The sequence below is a fragment of the Paramisgurnus dabryanus genome, chromosome 22 (assembly GCF_030506205.2).
Source record: "Paramisgurnus dabryanus chromosome 22, PD_genome_1.1, whole genome shotgun sequence".
In the NCBI taxonomy this organism is placed as follows: domain Eukaryota; kingdom Metazoa; phylum Chordata; class Actinopteri; order Cypriniformes; family Cobitidae; genus Paramisgurnus; species Paramisgurnus dabryanus.
This window is the reverse complement of record NC_133358.1, coordinates 20,201,718-20,225,612: the sequence shown is the minus strand read 5'-3', so window position 1 is coordinate 20,225,612 and position 23,895 is coordinate 20,201,718. Positions and strand designations below refer to the sequence as shown.

At 36.2% G+C, this 23,895-nt stretch overlaps 2 protein-coding genes across 7 annotated transcripts in view; one reads left to right on the top strand and one right to left on the bottom strand.

The window, feature by feature from the left end:
- Positions 1–5,885: 5,885 nt before the first annotated feature.
- Positions 5,886–23,895, bottom strand: part of sec22c (SEC22 homolog C, vesicle trafficking protein) — a 108,991-nt gene continuing 90,981 nt past the window's right edge. The window contains exons 1-7 of one of the 2 annotated variants that reach the window (XM_065258139.2): positions 10,712–10,885; positions 9,861–10,072; positions 9,377–9,540; positions 9,053–9,232; positions 8,843–8,961; positions 8,681–8,746; positions 5,886–8,413 (exon numbers count right to left, since the gene is read on the bottom strand). In XM_065258139.2, the coding sequence (XP_065114211.1) occupies positions 8,213–8,413; positions 8,681–8,746; positions 8,843–8,961; positions 9,053–9,232; positions 9,377–9,540; positions 9,861–10,042 (912 nt within the window). In that variant the 5' untranslated portion in view covers positions 10,043–10,072; positions 10,712–10,885 and the 3' untranslated portion in view covers positions 5,886–8,212. Of the gene's footprint in view, positions 8,414–8,680; positions 8,747–8,842; positions 8,962–9,052; positions 9,233–9,376; positions 9,541–9,860; positions 10,073–10,711; positions 10,886–23,895 lie in introns of those variants that run through there. The other variant, XM_073813178.1, reaches the window with a different exon arrangement.
- nktr (natural killer cell triggering receptor) lies at positions 11,233–23,693 on the top strand. 5 transcript variants are annotated; one of them, XM_065258134.1, is made up of 17 exons: positions 11,233–11,353; positions 12,678–12,754; positions 13,423–13,497; positions 13,653–13,760; positions 13,860–13,904; positions 14,885–14,972; positions 16,282–16,311; positions 16,397–16,542; positions 17,121–17,346; positions 18,337–18,495; positions 19,131–19,218; positions 19,514–19,662; positions 19,864–22,497; positions 22,579–22,662; positions 22,783–22,824; positions 22,930–23,022; positions 23,117–23,693. In XM_065258134.1, the coding sequence occupies exons 2-17, from the start codon at positions 12,697–12,699 to the stop codon at positions 23,184–23,186; spliced, it is 4,095 nt and encodes a 1,364-aa protein (XP_065114206.1). In that variant the 5' UTR covers positions 11,233–11,353; positions 12,678–12,696; the 3' UTR covers positions 23,187–23,693. The 5 variants fall into 5 exon arrangements, with proteins under 5 accessions (XP_065114206.1, XP_065114207.1, XP_065114205.1 ...); XM_065258135.1 differs by having other exon boundaries at positions 22,780–22,824; positions 22,930–23,016; XM_065258133.1 differs by having other exon boundaries at positions 22,780–22,824.

Genomic DNA, 23,895 nt, shown 5'->3' with positions numbered 1-23,895 from the left:
AATAGGGTCACACTTAATGTTTGTCTAACATATTTTTTAAACCTCACAATCCTGTGTCTGATTAATAATATACAGTAAAATAATGGTTTCTAAAACAGCTCAGTATTTTCAACTAAAGATTTGAGAGTGCTAAGGCCATGTACAGCAACTTTGTACTGTGGAGTTAATGACAAAAGCACATACTTTTATAAAATGCCAACTCAATAACGTCTAAAAGCTTTCAGGAAGTACACCTTTGTACCTATATTTTGCATATTATACCTTAAACGTACCACTTTAAAAAAATTCAGTAAAACACTGTAAAATTCCAGTTGCTGGGGTGCCAGAAAAAATAACGGGCATATTAAATTACAGAAATTTTCTGTAATACAAAAATACTTTTTTTCTGTAATTTTACATATTAACTTTTGACCTGTGATAAGTTCACATAACTTAATATATAAAACAAGTTGAAATTGTTTAATTTCATTTAAAGTTACATAAAAATATACACTCACCTAAAGGATTATTAGGAACACCATACAAATACGGTGTTTGACCCCCTTTCGCCTTCAGAACTGCCTTAATTCTACGTGGCATTGATTCAACAAGGTGCTGAAAGCATTCTTTAGAAATGTTGGCCCATATTGATAGGATATCATCTTGCAGTTGATGGAGATTTGTGGGATGCACAACCAGGGCACGAAGCTCCCGTTCCACCACATCCCAAAGATGCTCCATTGGGTTGAGATCTGGTGACTGTGGGGGCCTTTTTAGTACAGTGAACTCATTGTCATGTTCAAGAAACCAATTTGAAATGATTTGAGCTTTGTGACATGGTGCATTATCCTGCTGGATGTAGCCATCAGAGGATGGGTACATGGTGGTCATATAGGGATGGACATGGTCAGAAACAATGCTCAGGTAGGACGTGGCATTTAAACAATTGGCACTAAAGGGCCCAAAGTGTGCCAAGAAAACATCCCCCACACCATTAGACCACCACCAGCAGCCTGCACAGTGGTAACAAGGCATGATGGATCCATGTTCTCATTCTGTTAATGGCAAATTCTGACTCTATCATCTGAATGTCTCAACAGAAATCGAGACTCATCAGACCAGGCAACATTTTTCCAGTCTTAAACTGTCCAATTTTGGTGAGCTTGTTCAATTTGTAGCCTCTTTTTCCTATTTGTAGTGGAGATGTGTGGTACCCGGTGAGGTCTTCTGCTGTTGTAGCCCATCCGCTTCAAGGTTGTGCGTGTTGTGGCTTCACAACTGCTTTGCTGCATACATCGGTTATAACGAGTGGTTATTTCAGTCAAAGTTGCTCTTATCAGGTTGAATCAGTCGGCTCATTCTCCTCTGACCTCTAGCATCAACAGACCCGCCCGTCTGGCACCAACAACCATGACACACTCAAAATTGCTTAAATCACCTTTATTTCCCATTCTGACATTCAGTTTGGAGTTCAGGAGATTGTCTTGACCAGGACCACACCCCTAAATGCATTGAAGCAACTGCCATGTGATGGGTTGATTAGATTATTGCATTAATGAGAAATTGAACAGGTGTTCCTAATAATCCTTTAGGTGAGTGTATGTTAATTTGACAAAAATGCAGCTTTTGTTTCTGACAGTGATATGACAAAAAAACAATATATCTACAGAGGTTTAATCAAATATCTACATTTCAGCCAAAAACTACCTCAGTTATTGTCGGCTAAGACATAGATTTGAAGCTTAACAAAAGGTCTTTGTGTCTCTTGTTTTAACAGAGCAGAACGACTGTGAAAAATACTATTGTGTGATGATTAAGCTACATGCAAAAAAGGATGCAATGCCTCTTTTAATAGTCAATAGATTATTGTTTGCTGTATAGGCATCCCTTCCTCAGTGAATAACAACAATTGACACTCGGACACTGAGTCTCATGCAAGCAGATTACTACAGGCTTATTTCATGAAGGTCCTACTCGGTTCAGCACTAGCCTAAAGTCCAACTGAGAGCCACATCAAGTGCATTTCCAGTAGAAATGCATTATACATGGACGAGAGGTGAGGAAACGGTTTTGACAGAGACTCGGATTCACTGGTTAACCTATGAAAAATCCATTTTCTTTTTCTGATTGGTCCATATGTGTGTGAATGAATGTACGGTCACGGTGCATATGTGGGTGCGTAAGCCACAGGTAATATCCTGAAAATATAAATTTGATTTAACAAAATCTGAATGCTGAACAATAGCACACGGTCAGAGTTCGCGCTATGTTATCTTACATTAACTGTGTTTTATAAAAGAGAAGCACATAACAATTCATGTGAGCCGGATAGAGCAAGTCAAATATTAAGAAAATTTGCAAACTTCTCATTAATTCTTTAATGACTCGTGTCGAGTAATACAGATGTGCTTCTTTTCTTTGGACTCTGAAGTTCTGAAATGAACGATAATAGAAACAGTTAATCATAATTTTGTTAAGACAATATGAAGCGTTACTTCAATTATTCTAATCAGGGCTTTAAACCAGATTTTTTTTCCCAATTGGTTTGTTTCGAACAGAAATGGTATTTTAGCGTTTCAGGTTCAACACTAAAATTAACGTTCCTGAACCGGTTAGAACAAAATAATAAAGTTCCCGAACCGGTTAATAATGTTCCATGTCACCAGTTGGACATAAAAATAAGTAGGCTGATCATTAGGACTTTAAACTTAAATTATTAGTCTACATAATTTTCCTTAAGTCTCTATCTTGTCATCAAACATTAAAAAAGGCTACATTATGTAACTGGCATAACTGTATTTCTGACATTTATTGAGTGCACTTAAACACGCACGCACACACACAGACGGAGGACGAATTCCAAACGCGCTTCGGGAAGATGATGCATTATAAACAGTCGGTCCACATAAAGTGAAAATTACGTCGTTTTTCAGTGCTTTATTCGCCAAATGTATTTTAATGGACTACAGTATGAGACACAGTAGCGCATCTCTCCCTCAAGTTTATACACTGAGAGTTCTGATCTTTTAAGTGCATATAGACCGTTTCAGCGGTAACAACATAAGCCGCTGTCGCGGTCCGCACGTAACTTCCGGTAAACTCCGCTAATAATAAATAACAACAAATTCTTTATACATAGTTTATTTATATAACAAGCAAACAAAACAACACATAGATTACCTAGGAAACCAAAACATTTGTTATTTTCGACGAGGCATTTGTTCAAGAGATCAGTTTAGCAACTAGTCAGACCATTAAAAAAACGAAACCGGAAGTACGGTTCGGATCCAGACGTGTATCACGTGCGTCCGATGAAACCATCTATAATCACGTTTGATTGGAGTTGGACCAGACACATTCAAACACATGTGCGTACAGAAAATTGCTAAATTTAGCGCCTTTTTGCAGTCAAATTGTTTAAAATCACTTAAGTGTTAACATTTACAAGCCTTTGAAACACGTGCAAATGATCAACTTTCACCCTATTTAAATTTGCGTATTAATCCGCGAATCGCATGCGAGGCGAACCGTGGGTCGTGATCTGTACGTATCACGGATAAACTGCGATTCGTTACACCACTAATTAGTATAAAAAACAAACATCTTGAGATACTTGGTAGATATTTACCTTTTATTATTGCATTAGAGACTTGGGCTTGAGTAGGCTACTTGCTGTTGGCAAGCTTCTCATTTCTCCGATGAGTCAACGACGACCGGAAGTGAACTTCACAGAGTTATATTGCACAGAAATCGTTGTCAAAGAACGAAAAAATAACGATATTAACCGGTTACCATTATTTTAAAATAAATGATTTTGTTCCAGAACTTATATTTTTAAAGTTTCTGGTTTCATTTCTGTTGCTTGCAAAACATCAAAAGTTTCTGGTTTTCATTTTCGTTCCGTGAAACGGTTCAAAGGCTTGATTCTAATACAGAAAAAGCAATGCATTCTTATACATAACCCTAATTTATGGGAGGACAAGGGTTAATTTAAAAGAAGGTCATCCAGGTTTTCTGTGTAGTATACATATACTTTGGAGGGAAAGAGAGAATTAAACAGTTGTGAGCTTTTCCATATGTAGACATTAACATTTACGCATTTGGCAGTGACTCGGTGCATTCAAGCTATACCATTTTATCAGTATGTATACCCTGGGATCGAACCCATGACTTCATTCCTCTGCAAATTGTGCTACAGTATGTGAGCTATTATTGTATATAGGAACACCCAAAGATTTTCAGAGAGGCAGCTGTACTCCATTAAATAATCTTCTCAAGGGGTAATTAGTTGCTCTATACCTCCAAACCAGACCTGCGAGTGCCAACAGCATAAGCAGAAACCTGTGACTGATCCTCTCATGCTTGTTTAACAGTGAAATTAAACAGATCAGTGCAGTGAAGTGCAGATCTGGTGTCTAGTCAAAACTTTGTTTTGTCTGTCACACAGCCAAACTTTAAATGTAGCACTGGCAGGCATAAGAAGGAGCACGGGATAATGCCAGCACCCATCTCATTTCATTTTCCACAGTTGCATTCTCTGTGACGTACACCATTGTGCTTCTTGCTCCGCATTGCTATGCAGCCAGGCAACATAAGTCACAAAACTTCCTCCTAAGTTGTTTATATAAGCATCAGATGTGATTGTAAACCATAACTCTAGAGGGTGGACCACCAGAGTTTAAAAGGTCATTAGAGGTCATAAAGTTTACTAGTGCGATATATCAGCATAACTATACACCCTTAAAACACACTGTGTTGTTTAGCCTATGGTTAGGTCAAATATGGACAAACCCAACCATGGGTTGACAAAACACTGAAGACTATGTAAGTTAACAGTTCATATATAAACACAGCATGTTCATAAGACTGTCTGTCTTAGCACTGCCACCCAAGTCACTGCATGCTGCACAACATCAGAGATGACATAAGATAGAAGTGAAAATACAAAATCAATATTACAGTAAAATCAATGCAATATAGCCAAATGTAGGCTATATTGACTAAGGGTAGCATTGATTTTAGCTAACAAAAAAAACATCTCATTGGAGATTCACTGTTTCATGTTTCAGTGGCCTAACATTTTTAGACTCTATTAAAGGGATAGAAAATATAAACTAACATGATCGTACAGAATTTGATATTGTGTGTGCAGTTGTGTTTTATACAAGAAACTGAAGATAAGATCACGAAGACAGTTATACATTTTAAGGAGTAAACTAATACTTGGTTTGTTCAATAGGGAGTTTTAATCTCGTATATTAATTTGATATTGTTGACAATGATCTGACCCTATAAAACTTATATTTCTCATCTCAACCACTTAAGACTGTTGTTGTATTGCCACCCAGTGTTCACACGCGTGTACTACAACACCAAATTACACTGGTGTAGATATTTTAAGCATTGTTCACCAAAAAATTCAAATTCTGTCATCATTTACTCACTCTCATGTTGTTACAAACCTGTACATTTCTTTGTTTCGATGAACACAAATTAATATATTTTGAGAAATGTTGGAAAAACCAATCAGAAGCCCTATTCACTTCCATAGTATTCTTTTATTCTACTCTGGATGTCAATGGGGCTTTTGATCAGTTATCATGTTATCAAGATATTAATGCTACACTTAAAAAAAATGCTGGGTTATTTTCAACCCAATGTTAGGTCAAAAAAGGGACAAACCCAGCCCGTTGGGTTGTAATTTAACCTTTGTTGGGTTGTTTTAACCCATTGTTGGGTCAAATATGAACTTTTCTGGGTTAATTTAACCCAAGGGCTGGGATTGTCCCTTTTTGACTTAACGCCAGGTTGAAAAAATCCAAAACATTTTAGAGTGCAGTTTCTTAAATGTAAAGTCAGCAAAGTTTATACAAATCTGTAGACAAAAAGCAAACTTTGCTCCTCCCACAAGATTGTTTTTTTTTAATACAACCAAACAATTCTTATATCATCAGACATTATTTTATATTACTCTCATAAATGTCAATTAAAAAACAGTTTGGGTAAACAAAAAAAAGTGATATTTTTGGATAATCTAAATCAAATGTAAATGTGTATGTAACACATTGGTTTAAAGGATAGAATTATGTCAAGTGTACTGTAAGTGTGTTTTAAAAAATAACCACCATACCAGCAGTACCAATATTATAAATCACTGACACAGATGTTTTAAAAATGTAAAAAGAACATTATCTACATACAACCTTGTTTACAAGTAAACACTCATTTTCTCACATACTGTATCTACAAACATCATAGTAACTATTATTATAAAAATACATTTTAATGTTTGAACAAACTCTGAGCTCTGTATATGAGAGGAGTGAGCAAATATGTATCTATATATAAGGCTGAGGGCAATAATTTCTGATCAACCCTCAACCAAATGCCAATTACAGTAAAAATCTAAAATTACAAAACCACAATTTATAATCAGTCAATAGAAACAGAGCCCTTATTGGTTATTATTACACCATTGTCAGTCAGTATATTATTAGTGGAAGAGATTTTCATTAAACATACATTCTCACCCCTCTGTTTGGATGGCTGTAATAATTGAGGGCATTGACATGAGGCATTTACATGAGCATACTGTAGTTTACCACATCACCAATGTCACCCTAAATAACAAACTTTACATGCAACCTGTATAAATTACATTTGACCCGATTATCGCAATAAGCATAATTAAATAACAGCTTGTAAAAATTCTGAATATTTCAGGAGTTATACATATATATCTATACCTTAGTATTACTTGCATAATCTAAAGTATTTCTGGTTTACTCTAGTAAATATTTCATATTAATTGTTTGGTGAATAAAAGCAAGTTTGTGACATTTACAGTAAACAAATAAAAAAATTATTGACGAAATGAATGACGAAAAATTATTTTCAATCCTGAAGTAAACATTTACTCAATCAAATCATAATACTGTCTGCTGCAAAATAACATTCAACAAAATGTCTAGTGGTAAGTAATTTAGTGCAAGAAATGAAAATGAAATGAAATATTAATACAGTATGTAAACTTAGTTCTGTACTGGAATCACTTATAAATGGTACAGTAGGATTTCAAATCATAATTTTTCTAATTAGTTTTATTATTAAAATTGATTGGAATAACAATAAGACTAAAAATATTAAAGGCGGGATGCACAATTTTTGAGAATCGCTTTGAAAAAAGAAATTGGACCTAGTACCAAAACACACTTGTAGCCAATCAGCAGCAAGGGGCGTGTCTACTACTGGCATTGTTGCCTGAGTTGCGTATGTGTGGGGCAGGTCTATCAAAAGAAAGTCCAGATTCTGTAGGTGTGTTTGTTTAGGTGATTTCAAATGTCAACATTGGCTTTCAGAGATCGTGCACCCCACCTTTAATGATGAATGCAAATTTCAATAAAGCATGCACATGTTCTTGTGCAAAACCTGATGATCTAAATTCTAGATTATGATCCCCAAATTTCATAGTTTCAGACTTCATTGTACGATGACAAAGAAGAATACCGACAGTTTAGTGGTTATATTAGCTAAATTCTGAAGATTCAATTTCTGAATGTTATTCGTTCATATAATGACCATTAACATTGAACATTAAACTAGTGATTGTTCTTTAAATTTTCTATACACAGAGCTCAAATTCATTGCATTTTCTTGTTCTCTTTTGATTGACAGGAGATATCGGCCATGACTATCGGGTGTTTTATAACTATCGGCCAATAGATAAAAAGTGTGAAAATAGCTTTTATCGTCCAATACAAATTATCGTCCGCTATATCGGTGTATCTCTTCTGTATATTATATGAAAATTGTTGACCTGATATATTTATAGTCTTTGGGATGAGGATCATAGAAAGGTAGACTCGTTTAAATTAACCTAGACATTGGTAGGTTTTCTTATTTTGCACAAATAAATAAAATTAACGTAACAAAACCAACCTCATAATCCTTTCTTCAGGTCTGTTCATCAATTCCTCCATATTACATTCACAATACACCATAACAAAACTAATATCTATGAAATCAATTTAAGACCCCTGTAAAAAAGCTATTGCACTCACTACATACAGATATGTGACAGAACTGAAACGCTTGACCACAATGTCAAATTAAAGCAAAAGCTGAAACAAAAGATCAATGTCTGTTTGTTTCACTGCGCAAGTGCATACATTTGTTTTATAAATAGGTCTTTTAGGGCTGATAGTATCTTACCCTACATTGCCCACTAAAGTTCTCACACCCCACAGTCCATGTTTCTGTCCAGCAGTTTGCGGTTAAGGGTGAGCAAAGTGGAGATGCATGCCACGGACATGTGGAAGAGAAGCTGCCAGACGTTCCTCAGATCGAAGAGAAAAGCGTTGCATAAAATGATGAGAAACAGAAGAGTGATGGCTTTTAACTTTTTCTGGCAGGTGTAAAACAAGTAGAGATGACACTGTAATGCAGAAAGGTAAAGAGTATGAGCTATGGGTCTAACAGTGTGTGTTTCTAAATATACTGGGTATTGCAGTATATGATGACCGTGATTATGGAATCTAAATGCAGGTATATTTAGTGTCCAAAGTCATTATTTTGGGTTTGACAGTAACCAGCACTAATTTGGACAACACTATAGATGTCACTTTTTACAGAAAATTTTATATTGGTAATGGCCTGTAACATCTTGTAATAATGTTGCTATAGATCAAGTAAGACTGTTTACCTGGCAAACGCAGCATACAAATGCCACAAGAAATGCAACAACATTCCATAAACTATCATAATCATCCTGTAAAAAAAAAGTAAAATACAAAAATGGAAAATGTAATCAGACTGAACTTATTAAGTAATATTTGTGTAATAATGATTTGGAATGCAATGTTACCTGGAAGGTGTATTCAATAAGGTGGACACCACGTATAAGGTTGAGGGCAGCACACATGATGTTAAGAACCAATGAGAGAATTCCTGGCGGTGAGACCGGTTCCAGTCTTTGATTTTGACCTTTAAAATCAACATTTATGCTTAAGTCAAGCCACTGTATATTCCCAATGTGGTACGCCGCTCTGCTATGTGAATTAATAGTAGGTCAAACCTGATGTAGCTGTTTGTTCTACATGTCCATTGGCTACTCCATTGGCCAGCGTCACATCCTCCATGGTAAGAACCTGAGGAGGGCTGGTGCTGAGCTCGTCCTGCACCTCAACCAGAGTAATCTCCAGAGATGGCCTTTGATTTTGGTTATAATGGTGCTGAAGTTTTTGAATGGTACTATCTGAAATTACATTAAATTGCATCCACATATATAATTTTACGTATGTCATTTAATTTGACTTTTTACATGTAAATATTAACTGTTTATTACATTATAACTACAGCCAATATTTATCATTCGTGTAATGCATGAACCACATCCTACCAAACTCCAAAAATGGGTACGGCCTGCTTGCCAGGGCCACTGTTGAGCTGTCAAAGCATGCTGTGAACTCCCAGCACAAATCTTCTAAGAAACAGAAGGCCATTGCAGCAGGGAGACTGCAAGCACATACTGTCATGTAGGACACACCCTCGGATGAGAGGAAGCTGCAACACACACAGAGAGCCCAATTAGTTAACAAATCATTTCACAGGGCGGGAACCAATTTCCTGGCATATCTTGGACTCTGGAGTGTAGGTATACAAGACCATGCACACTTAATTGTAAACTAGACCTCATTTTATATACTCTAATGGATGTCTTTACATGTCCTCATTTAGCAGATATTTACTTAAAGAGACAGAATGTCTGAAGCATCATGGGGTTTAAGTGAATGTTCCCTATAGGTATATAAGTGACTCAATCTGAGAAAACCCAGCTAGAAATTTACAAAAGGACAGCGAGTAATCCACCTTGGTGCACTTACTAAATGTTAAGCTCATGGCCCTTGATGATGGCTCTTTCTGGTAATAAGCTCAGAGATTTTGAGATGACTTTCAGTTGCTGCTTTCTCTCCTGAAGCTCCTTGTTATGCAGGAAGTCAGTGGAGGCAGAGAGAGGGAGCCCATCCCTGACCCGGACCACAAAGGCAAACAGGATCAGTGACATGCTCCTCTTGGGTCTATATGAGAACACATCCTGAACACAAAGCAGAGTGAAAACAGAACAATTAAAGCAGCTGCCTGTTTGAATAGGGAGGACAGGGATGTTGTTTCTTTGGAATGCAGCCATGGATGAGTTCACCAACCAACAAAAGTTTCAGAAGTTCGTACAGCATTGCGTTAGCAGTGCAAAGGTCATGGGTTTGATCCTCAGTGAACACTAGTACTGATAAAATGTACTGTTTGTAATGCACTAAAGGTTGCTTTGGATCTAGTGCCAAATGTAAATGTAATGTAAAAAGTTGCATATGTATTCAAATTGTATATATATATATATATATAGTTTTCAAGATCATAAGATATACAGATTTAGTCAAGTTGGTACTATTAATAGAGTGACATCATCTCTCATACTACAGTTTGAATATTACATCTATACACGCCATATGATAATACAGTAACATGGTGCTTCTTTTGTTCAACTTAAACATAAAATTGGCTCCAGTTACGTTAACATAATTTGCATATCCCTTATTTGGTACTTTGGATATCTCATGGTGCATTAATAAATGTGCTTTAATTGATCTGATTCGCTGTATATTTCAGTAACGTTAGTAACAAAAAATTATTCTGGAGTACACTAGCAGGTGCACAAATCGCTTTATCAAATCCTTACCTTACGACGTAGCTCAATACTAATATTGATTTTGTCACCTAAACAAAAAATAAAAACGCACACGACCTCAACAACTATATTTAATACACGTTATTAAGTTATTTATAACTTCCTAATATTGAACACAACTGAAAGATTGCTGTTTGTTTCTCAGAATTATGGGAAACAGGAGCGTCAAAGGATACAATTTTTCAAAATAAAAGTCTCCACCCTTTAATGTCCAACAAAATTCGGAGAAGTACGTTTTTATTTTTAATGGCATAAAAATAAGATAACTTAAAATAATTAAATATATTTTAGTATTTAAATAAAATACTTAAATAATTGTTTATTCGTGTTCTGTAAACAGGAAACACTGCAAATTGTTATTATTGTTCTCTTTTAATATAATATCTTCCCTTTCCTTTTTTTAAATAAAATATAAACAATATTATATTAAGCAATCCAAAAAAAATTTCAATATTCTCAGGACAAAAGCATGAGAAATATATTTGCAATTGATGTGGGTTTCCGATAGTTGGCGACTCTGCAGTATCTCTCTATGTGATGAACGAACAGTGGGAAAGTGGAGAATCTGCAAAGCTCAGTCGACTGAGCTGTTTAGTTAGTTGAGGGATTATTGTTGTTTACCTAAAGATACAGGTAAGTCGTATCGATTAAACAGACAACTTTGTGTATATGGCTTTTAGCGTTATATGGATTACGTTTTATTAGCATAAAGTCGCCTTTCGTTGTGCCTGTGGTTAAAAAACATTGCTATTTACTAGTTAGCTTTAAATGGTAACCAGTGTTAGCCAAACATACATCGACGTTAAATGGCATTTAGGCATACTTCTTAGCATTTAAGTCTTAGTATTTAAGTTCTGTTTTAATATTAGTATTTTTTATATTATTATTAGTTAATTTTAGCATACGGCATTGCGTTGTTAGCATAACGTTAGGTTGTTAGCTATCCATGCTAATCTCTTTAGCAGTCTGCTAACATTTTCATCAAACACCTTTCGCTTTCACTTAACTTGGGTCAATTTGACTTTATTAAATGACACACATTAATAGTTAGTACAGTATTTATTTCATACATGAGTATTTTATTTATAAAGTATATTTTTGTTTTAACATTATTTATCAGCGCTTGTAAATTATGTGGACGTATGTAATGTAGCTGTCTCAGACTACAAAAGTTAGTTTGCTTGTTGTTGCTGTAATCAGTGCCAAATCACTGTTTGACTTCATTCAATAAAATGTTAAATAAATAAAATATTCCCTTTACTGAATTACAAATTAAAATGTTCCCTTTAATGTTCCCTTCTCAATATAAAGGAATGTCTCCGCAGATGTTGATATAGATAAGGCTAGTGTCAATATTGTGTTATGTAAAACGGCAATCATTTAAATTTGATTGCAAGTAATTCATGCATTTAGCTGCAATAATTTAATGGATGGTAGTAATTCAGCACCTTCAAGGGGAATCAATGTCAACATAAGTTCAGAAATGTTTACAGTGTGTGCATACTTTCTACATACTTGACAGCTCTTGTTTTAGATTGTTTGGTAATTTAATGAACTGTTTGAAAGCCATCCCTTTATAAAACCGCCAGCACTGTCAATAAACAGAACAAAAATAGCATACATTTGGTTTTACTTGACCACATCACAGTAACAGTGGCTCATTCATCACATTAAGGTGATGCCCAGCTGCAGCGACTTCTTGACATTTGATGTTAAAAGCCCAGCAGGTGGTGCTCAGATTTGGGGGTGGACATGCATGGAGATTTGCATCTCATTGGTTAAAAGAAACACTTCCCTAGTTTCCCTGTCTTTCTTTTGTGTTCACGGTGTGGCACTGGTTTATGCAAATTAAAACTCCAGTGAAACCTGAATATCTGAAACAGAATTTTTTTTTTTTTTTGGTGAAGGCAGACAGTGAATGCAAGATTTAATTGTGTTCTGGTGTGATTTCACACAGGCAGCCTCCTTTTTACAAAATGGGGCTGAAAGATCGCCCCCAGTGCTATTTTGATGTGGAAATCAACAGAGAACCAGGTAAGAAATGGCAAAAATTGCAGTCTTGTTGTTTTTAAATTAGACAATGTGAAATAGTGAAATGTTAAAAGTTTTGACAGGGCAATGCTTTATGTTAGACCAAATGTAATGCACTACTAGTCTCTGTTTGAATAAAGCATCTACTTAATGAATAAAAGTAATGTCATTTACTATTTATATTATTTATTTGTTATTCTATGCATTTCAGTGTATTTCTACTACAATTGTGACTATAATAAAGGTCTAAAATGTGTTTAATGGATTTTTAAGATAAATCAGCTAACAATGTAACTTCATACTGAAACTAAAATATGTATGTATGCTTTGTAAAGTGCTGTCATGATGGCAGACAAAATACCTGTCGCAGTGTGTGTGGAGCTCCTTTGGCAGTCCACACCCTGTCCTGCAGGGCTGTTTTAATAAATTACAGACGTGTCTGTATAAATGTATGGGCTACACCTCATTTTACTGCTAATTATGTGTTTTAAAAGCAGATACCGGTGTCATTAAGCCAAACCCTACCATTTGGAGGGTTATGTTTTTCAAAATTATTTTAGACAGCAATTGCGGAAGTCATTAAAAAGTGAATTTAACGATTTACATTAAATTGGCTTTTTATCTAAATTGATAAGGTTCTGATCCATTGTATTTCTTTTCCTTTTTTCTAGTGGGACGAATCGTCTTTCAACTGTTCTCCGATATTTGTCCCAAGACAAGCAAAAATTTTCTTTGTTTATGCACTGGTATGTATACTAAATTTGGCATTGCAGCAGCATGCTTTTTTTAACAAGTCTGTTTCTAACTTGTGATCATTTCAGTCTTCATTCTAAATGAACACGCGCTGGATGTATTACATGCTAGTAATCAGAAATGACATTTTACTATGGTTCGATTGTAGGTGAGAAAGGCACTGGTAAAACTACAGGAAAAGAATTGTGCTATAAAGGCTCAACTTTTCATCGAGTGGTAAAAAACTTCATGATTCAGGGGGGTGATTTCACTGAAGGTATGTTGGATTTTTCTCAGTTGTTGTATCTTTGTTTTCATATCACTGAATAATTTTTTTATTATGCGTTATGTCAATGGGATATTTTTCTTTACTTAGGAAACGGAAGAGGAGGAGAGTCGATATATGGTGGTTTCTTTGAAGGTAAAACTTCATGTTCACCAAACTCTTAATAACCTTAACATGGTCCCTCAACTTTAGTTTCTTCTGCATGACTGTTTATTGGACATTTCAGTTACGTGCATGAATTATCAGCCGTTATTTTTATCTCGCTGTAGCTGCGAATTGTAACTTAAAGACTATGTTTTATTTTGTGATCTTCTTTCTGAGTCAGCATGGAGGATAGGGCTATTCTTTTATTTAACGGTCCAATCTTCTTGCCTAAAATTTCAACATATTCTTTCATTTATAGAGAGTGTGGTCATTTGCAAAATCCAAAGGTAAGAGATGTGCACAGTGCAGTAACACAATGTTAACAATTCCCCCTTCCCAATTCTTGTGAACCATGTCAAAAATGTCCACACTGCACAGTGTGCTCATGGATATGTGGACCATGAAATTGTTTTGGTGTACTGACTTCTCTTTTTTATTGTTGTTTTTTGTTTCTCTTTTATTTTAATGGATATGTTGTCATGCAGCACTATTGATTATAATCAAATCTTTAAGAAATACTTGACCTGTTTAATACATAAACTTACAAAATAGCTTTTAGACCTTAAAACAGAAAATAATTTCTGTTTTAACAACAAAGAGCATGAGGAACACAGCAATTTGAACATAAAGGTAGAAATACATGGTTGTTAAAAACCCTAAGAAATCATTTTTGTGGTTTTTACACAATTACTTGTTGTATCTTAAGATAAGTCCAAAAATGTTTATGACTCATGTTACACTACCCTGATTTTTTTCCAATCACATGAAAAACCAAATGCAATTAACTAGCGGGCAGCCAATGATAAATGTAATGTTACAAATGCTTATTAGCCATTCTTAAAAATTAAGGTTAAGCTTTTTGATATTTCCTGCCCAAATAGGAAACGTCAACACAACGAAGTCTTTAATGACAGTCTTCAAATGCAGACAATCGTTCAATGTCTCCCTTTGTCTGTATCTCTCTTCAACAGATGAAAACTTGACTCTCAAACATGATAGAGCCTTCCTCTTGTCGATGGCCAACCGTGGCAAAGACACAAATGGGTCCCAGTTCTTCATGTAAGTACTGCTTACTCTAGTATGAGAGAGAAAGTATGTTTGTGTGTCTTTGTAGAAACAACCATACATCACCAGACCTTCAGCTCACCATTTAATATGACTGATTGGTCACTATTAAATGACACATGTGTATGTTAATTAGGTTATGTATCCCCTAGTACTCAAAATCATTTCCCCAGAAGAAAGATTTTAGTTTTTGGCTCGATTATAGGACTGTTTTAAAAAAAGTATAGCTTTAACTTTATATTGGGTTGACATATAGTAAGTAACCATTAGTGAATGTTAAAGCACAAAACTTATTTTAGGTTTAGTTTTGGTTTGAAAGATATAAAAAGATTGTTTTAGGATCAACGCTAGTAGGTTGTGTGCATACATGCTCACTGTCAATGAGAACCAATTCTCACTATAAAAAGTATACTTTGGCAATGATCTTGCCCTTTTGCTGTTTATAGTCTCTAACCTTCCCAAACCTCCACAATCTCTCTAGTCTACCATATATTATTGTTCTTACTCTTTAATTTTGTTGACTCTGTATGTTCATGTGGGATGCAGGTGCCCTAAACATTTTCATCTCCTTTTTCGTTTGTGCATTTTTCTAAATTGTGCATTTAGAAATATTTTATAAAGTAACACGTCTCTTTTTGCCTACAAATGTATTACAATTTTTCTCTTGCCATTTTTGTGTAAAATTTGCAGAAACTCTAGCGTCCTGCTCTACCAAGGTAATGTCTCTCCGAGGCTGTGCTTCTATCTCCTGACTGTGTATTTCTGGTTGCTTTTAGCTAGCACTGGCTTCTTGTTTATCTTAACAGTTTACAGTATCATTGTCATATTAAAAACCTACTCTCCCAGCACAGAAAATACAAAGAAGGTCATCAGTTATTGGTGTGTTTCAGGTTAAGCGATACTGGATGTATTTTCTGTGGACACACTTTGCATTTCTAATTGAAGATGTTTATATCTTTAAGCTGATTTAAAAGAAACTAAAATTAAATTTTTTATTTGTTTTGTATTATGTTGACACATTTTGGTCATGTGCACACCCAAAATTTCCTGTTTCTTGCATATTACCATTTTATTAGTAGTTATTTTTTTCTATTATTAGTAGTAACTATTTCGACTTTTTATGTTATAGTGGACACAACTCTGGTTTAAAGCTCTCTATGTGAATAAAGATTGTTTGCCACTTGTTTATAGAAAATTTCGTCTTGATGATTTTTTTTCTCTCTAAAATGTTACTATTTCTTTTCCCCACATGTGCCTGTTTGATGATCTGACCTGGCCACCTTCGTCATTTGCCTGACAACAGAACTACAAAGACGGCACCTCATTTAGATGGGTAATGTTCATCAAGATCTAGTTGGTTAAATAGAAATTTGTAGTTGATCCGTAGGATTTTTTTTACATTTATTTGTCTTATTTAGAGTACACGTGGTGTTCGGACTGGTCATATCTGGCTTCGAGGTGATAAAAAATATTGAAGGGCTGAAGACAGACTCGGCCAGCAGACCTTACGCTGACGTCAGAGTGATTGACTGTGGACAGCTGATCACAAAGTCTGCTAATGATGGTAAGCAAACTCGTGTCTGAGAGACAAACAAGACATTTCGTCTGTAGACCTTCATATCACTGTGCTTTAAGAATATTGCCTAGGAAATATTCACCAATTGTGAGGGTGAAATAAAAATAGAACTGTTAAAGGTCATCGAACAAATTGACAGGTGCAAAAAATAAACATTGCAGATCCCACCCTTATACAATTACACTGTGTCCTAACCAGGGATGACGTGACAAAGCGTCAAGGGGTAAATCATGTCCTCCAAGCAAATGTTTTTTGGTCCGAAACAATCGTGACAGCTGTCATGCAGCAAGGCATTTTGTCAGTCTGTTTCTATATTCATCATGTTGTGCTGCTGAGGTATCCTCAGCCACGCTGTAATCTCATTGGTCCAAAATATTGTTACACAGATATTTTCTGATTGGCTGTGATTTTTGCTTTGTGCTGTACCTGGTTTGGCCGTAAATAAAACCACACAGTCCGCACTAGTCATGTTATGGATAATAAAAACAATATAGAGAAAACAACTGAGATAAATGTCATTCTGTAGCATTGCCTTTTCTAAATTAAGTTTGTTGTATCTTCTGTAGTGCTTCAAGGCAAGAGGAAGAAAGTGTTTCACTCCGAGGATGACTCACAGAGTTCTTCAGAGGCTTCATCCCAGTATTCCTCCTCGGCAGAGTCAGAAGGGGAGTCTGATCAGAAATATCCATCTAAAAAGAGGAAAAGAGCCTTAAAGAGTAAACGCTCAAAACGGAAAAGAAGAGACGCAGGACCGAAAGAGAGACATGCAGTTAAAATAACAGGAGAAGGAAGGTGAATAAACCTTACTGTCTGTTATGAACAGTTAAAGGTGCAGTGTGTAGAATTTAGCGGCATCTAGCAGTGAAACCAACGGCTCAGTCCACCGTTTACCGAAACACATAGAGAAGCTACGGTAGCTGCCACAGGACAAACATGTTGTTGTCCAAGACAAAAACTGACAAACTGTAGAGCAGTTTGTCCGTTTAGGGCTACTGTAGAAACATGGTGTCACAAAATGGTGGAGCCACAGTGTATGTAGATAAAAACGTCTCATTCTAAAGTAATAAAAACAATACAGTTTATTATGTATGGTCTTTATACACCACTGATAATATAGTTATGTAGATTATATTGCATTTCTGTCAGGAGATCCTACTAAATTTACACACTGCATCTCTTTGAAGCATCTATCTGTATTTTATTTCTATATTTGAGACAAATTTTCATGCATACACTGCAAAAAAAATGACTTTCTTAGTTAGTATTTTTGTCTCATTTTAAGCACAAATATCTAAAAATTCTCAAATCAAGATGCATTTTCTTGATGAGAAAAATTACCTAAGAAAATAAGTCTAGTATTAAGACAAAATCTTACATTTCAAATTTAAGTGAATTTGTGTATTAAACAAGCAAAAAAATCTTGAACTTTTTCCTAAACACTTAATTCAAGAAAAATTCAAAATATTTAGCTTGTTTTATTCACAAATTCATCTAAAACTAAAAACTAGACTCATTTTCTTAGGTCATTTTGCTCATCAAGAAAAAAAAATTTTTTACAGAAATTTTTAGATATTTGTACTGAAAACAAGACAAAAATACTAAGTAAGAAATTCATTTTTTGTCGTGTATGAGAAAACGTCCATATAAATTAAAAATTATATTTCTTTGAAATCAAAGTCACCTAGCAATAATTCAGAAAGATGAGCTTGATGCATTTGTGCTTTGGGTGGTCTTTTTTTGGCAACAGAAATAACCTTACTGTTTTCTTTTCCTTATTCACAGTCATGCTGAGGGAGAGATGGCAGAGGAAGATGATGGTGAGGTTGAGCAGAATGTAAAAAGAGAGAAGCCTGTGGTTCGACCAGAAGAGATTCCACCCGTGCCAGAGAACCGTTTCCTGCTCCGCAGAGACATGCCTACCCAAGAGGAAACCATAAAAATGTTAGTCTCTATTGTATCGTTTAAAGCGGACATATCAAAAAATTTGATTTTTTTCCATGTTTAAGTACTATAATTGGGTCTCCAGTTCTTCTATCAACCTAGAAAATGTGAAAAAGATCAACCCAGTAACTTAGTTTTGGTGAACCATTTTCTGCAAGGATGTGAAAAAATAGGTCATTTAAATCTGGCTCCCCTTGTGATGTCAGAAGGGGATAATACTGCTCCTTAATCTGCACTATCCAACCACAGCACTGCCATTTAGTGCAAGCTAATTTGCCTTTTTAAAATGGCACATTTTTTCTTACACTTACATAGTGGCATTTTTTAAACATGCTATAATAAATTATCTATATGGTATTTTGAGCTAGAACTTCACATACGAACTCTGGGGACACCAAAGATTTATTTTACATCTTAAAAAAAGTGTTGTGAAATGTCCCTTTTAACAAACAGATGTTGTTCCTCCAACATACCAATGCTTTTTAATTACTACTACTTCTACTACTAAGTTAATAACTACAATCCTCTAGGTTAAAAAATTCTGAAAATGAAATTCTTTTTCAATTCTTTTTTAATTCTTGAAATCAAAGGCTCCGTTTTAATGGTGTGTTTAAAACTTATTTGTATTTTTATAGGGCTGTACAAGAGTCAATCACAGCACATGATGACCCAAAACCAGCTGTTACAAAATCTGGACGTAAGATCAAAGGCCGGGGGACTATGGTATGATAGCCGTGAATTTTTTTTATTATATTAATTTATTCCACATTTAAAAACAGATATAGGTCATTAATACGTTTTTAACATCCAAACAACTATATCAGCTGCTCTTTTGTGTCATGAACAATCTCAAATTCTCACTCTTTATATATATATATGAAATGTTATTTCTAAGAAGTTGACTGTGACTTTTTCTAAGCAACATATTCAGTTTTTTTCCCTTTTGTCACTGTGGTTCTTGTTTTGGTTGATTGACCTTGGCTCTGTTGATCATATTGTTATTTTGTTTTCCCTGCAGAGGTACCACACACCCCCTCGGTCAAAGTCCCGATCAGAGTCAGAGGAAGAGAGGGGGAGTAGTGAGACCCCACCACACTGGAAAGAGGAAATGCAAAGGATGAAGGCTTACCAGCCCCCCAGTGTGGAGAGGTGGAGCAAAGGAGAAAAGTATGTTTTTACACCATTTGAGCATGGTAAAATGCGTAAAATCTTATTTAAATAAATCAGTGAGATTTTTTTAATCAGAATTATTGGAATTAACAGGATTTTATTTCTGATGTACCCCATAATTGCTTAAAAAATAAATGCACTTTGCAAGGTGAAAATTTTTACATACAGAAATCTTGACATTGTTTTTTTTTTAAACAGATGGACTGACATAAGTGACACCCCAAGGTCTAGGTCCAGATCAGGAGAGCGTTCCATAAGCGAGACCTCTGTACACTCTGGGGAGCATCGGTCCAGAAAAGGAAAAAAGAAAACCAAGCGCAAGAAGAAAACAAAAAAACGGAAACACTCAAAGAAACATAAAAAGAGCAAGCCCAGGGATACCTCACTGTCTGAGGGAGAGATGTCTGGGTCCTCAGGCAAGAGGTCAAAACACTCAACCCATGATGAAAGGAGACCACGATCATACTCTCGTTCTAATTCCCGTTCTACCTCACCTTACTCCCACAGATCGTATCGATCAAAGTCAGACAGGAAACATTACTCATCACATTCTTCTAAAGATTCACAATCCTATTCCAGGTCCAGAAGTAGATCTTACTCCAGAAGTCACTCAAGGTCTGAGAGGCGTTTTCGGTCTTCTTTGAGGTCAAGTCAAAGTCGATCAGGGCATTCTGTTACACAGTCTAGATCACGGTCTCATTCTCGATCCAGACACAGGACAAGGACAAGGTCAAGAACCAGATCAAACTCTAGATATAGAACGCTTCATTCCAGAAAGAAGTCTCCTCGAATAACAAAACCCACAGAGGGTGGTATTTCCAAACTGGATAAGTCAGGTCAAGGTAAAGAACTTAAAGCCCCCGCAGCTGGGTCTTCTGAGGGTGTCTCTGTTTTGCCTATGAGTGACAGTCCACCTCCATCTCGATGGAAACCAGACCAAAAACCCTGGAAACCTTCTTATGTCTGCACTCAAGAGGTCAAAACAAAATCAGCCCCAGCTTCAAATAAACTTATCAGCCCATCAACTAATGTACCTCTGGAGACATTGTCCTCTCTTAAATCAGACACTGTCCGTAGTCAAAGGGACCGGAGCAGCGGTAACAATAAAGTTTCTGATAGGCTTCTGCAAAGCAGTTTGTCTAGGAGCAGATCACCCAGTGGTTCTAGAAGCAGCAGCAGATCTTCCTCCTACAGTAGGTCAGAGTCGTACGGTTCATGCGATAGAAAATCTGGTGAAAAAAAGAGTAAACATCACAGGTCTCTCAGAAATAGCCACAAGAATGCAAATCATAGCAAAAATAACAGGAATACAAATCATAGTAGTGGCCACAGAGATTCATCTCCTTCTTCAGAGGATGGATCAGATAGTCCACACAGTCCTATCCAAAGACACAGTGATTCTTTTCTACAAACAGTCGCAATGAAAAGCAAGAACCCTAATAAAAGGAAAGAACCATTTGTGGACAAAAGCATTAAATCTGGATGGGAAAATGAAGTAGAGAACACAAATAAGACTAGTAATACTGCTCAACTTAACCAGCCCATTGTTAAAAGTGAAGGTGAGCTTACTGAAATTAAAAAGAGACAGATTTTATCACGCTGCTGGGAGTCTGAGAGTGATTCTGACGTGGGAAATACAAAGGTTGTTGTTGATGTTTCAGAAAAAGAAGAGGGAGAGGCTAGTTCAGAATCAGGGGGTGAAGAACATTTTTGGCTGTCAAATAAAGGTACTGAAATGTCTAAGCAATTGAAAAGTAACGAGGAACCCACTAATGCAGATGCAAAACCTATAAAGCGCAAGAGCAAGAAAGCAAAGCGGAAACACAAACACAAAAAGCGGAATTCTTCCAGGTCGGGATCACGAAAATCCAAGATCAAGAAATCCAAAAAGCACCAAAAACCAAAAGAGACCTTCCACTGGCAGCCTCCACTAGAGTTTGGTGATGAAGTCGAGGAAGAATATTCTGTTGTCCCTGCAAAGCATTTGGACCCTGCCAATCCTGATGCTGTGAGTGATGGAGCAAAAAGGCACGTGAAAGTTGGACGGGTTAGGACCCAGGTCTCTGAAAACAAAGGCCAGGATCAAGGGACTCGTGAGTCAACACAAGATAATTCATCTAACGAAAATCGGAAGACTGTAAAAGATCCCGATCGAAGCCACCCAGAGAACCAAACCAATTATTTAGGCACTACCTTGTCAAATAACCAAAACAGACCAAAAGAACAAAAACAAGGGAGCATGTGTACACCAGAGAATATCCCAGAGCCTGAGCAACCAAGGCCTAAAGCCATTGGCATTTCCCCACTGAAAAATATTCTGAATAATAGTAGTTCGCTTGGTCCACCTTCAACAGAGAAAGGAAGCTCTGTTACTGTCGGATCTGCATTAACTTCTGACAGTCAGAAAGATGAAACTGTACCTGGCATCACTTCTGTCTCTGCAATTGAAAATAAATGGAAACCTCTGTCTGGCATGACTGTGATGCAGGCTCTTACTGTGAAACCTTTGATTATGAAAATAAACAAACGGCAAGATCAGTCGGAAAGAAAGACCCAGGGCCTTAAAATTGAAATCAAGAGCAACAATAGAGTCCGACCAGGATCCCTCTTTGATGAAGTTCGAAAGACAGCTCGGTTAAATCAGAGACCCAGAAATCAGGACAGCTCCAGTGAAGAGGAATCTCCTCCAGCGACAGGAGAAAGAGTTGGATCCAATAACGACTCTCGGGACAAGTCACGTTCTGTGTCTAGTCAAAGGTCTCACCGAAGAAGCAGGTCTCATTCGTATAGCCACTCCAGGAGCAGGTCAAGAAGTTACACCTACTCTTCCAGGTCTGATACAGTTGAAAATGTTTTCATCCAAATTGAGGTGCGTGTACGTGTCAGCATATAAATGTTTATTTTTTTTTACAGGAGTTACAGTAGGAGTAGAAGCAGGAGTAGATACACTAGAGGGCACTCTCGTTCTCGAAGTAGCACCTACCGAAGTTATCGTAGGTAAGTGTTGAAAGATTTTTACCTTTGATATATTTCAATATAGTATGTCTTAAAAAATAACCTTGTGGTGTGTAAACGTATGACAGATTTTAACACAGCATCGTTTTTTTGTTACAGTAGGAGTCGCTCTGGAAGTCGGCACAGAGGTCGTCACAGATCAAGGTAAGCTAAAGTCCCTGTAAATAGGAAGTCGCCATCAACTTTCCTTCCGATTGTAGGAACTTTGCTTGTAATTTTGTTTTACTTAATTTTTGTCTTGAAATATAGGTCTGACTCCTCCTATAGTAACTCTAGCCATAGTCGCAGTCGTAGCAGGAGAAGAGGGCGTCGGAGGAGCGTCAGCTCTGACCGCAGGTCCCGGTACATCATAAATAAATCTATTACACCAAGATGTTACAAAAACTTTCTGCTACAGTTGGTTAATGTGTGTATTTTTTACTGTCTGTCTTCACAGGTCATATCGCTCTACTAGTCGCAGTTCCTCCAGGCGACGGAGTCATAGTCGAAGCAGTAGATACAGCTAAGATGAATTGCAGAAGACATGATAACATTCATGCTCTTATTTGTCATGGAGATGTCACGTACTTAGTACGAAACGTAGTCACGTATCATCATGTACTGTATAATTCATGCACATTTAAACAATATAACCCCCTACTATTGTTATGTTAGGATGGTGCAAAATCCCTCCTACTGGAGGCGAAGGTTGTACATATAAACCATCCACTTACCTCACTATGTCCAACATGTAAAATATGTGTTTGTTTTGTTTGGAAGAATTTTGATAGGCAGTTCTGAAACAAAATTGGCATCATTTTAGTTCTAAGGAGGTTTGCAATATTTTTTGTTACTCAAAAGCAACCAAGAACGTGGTAGACTGGAAGGGCAATGTTTAGTTGTGGGGGAAATAATTTTGTGTTTGTGAATGGTTAATGTTTTTTTTTTTATTTGTGTATATAAAAACAACAAACTCTTGCTTGTTGAATGTATCTTGCGCTACTTGTTAATAGACCATTTAAATATATAACGAACCAATTGTGTCTGTTGTATTGTTTTAAGTGTAACTGTTTGTAAAATCCTATTGTGTTCATATGCTCCTGTATAGCTCGGTGGTAAGGCATTGCATTAGCAGTGCAAAAGGTCATGGGATTGAACCCTGGGAATGCGAATACTGATAAAATGTATACCTTGTAATGCACATTTTACATTTAAAATGAATTTAGCAGTGTTTAA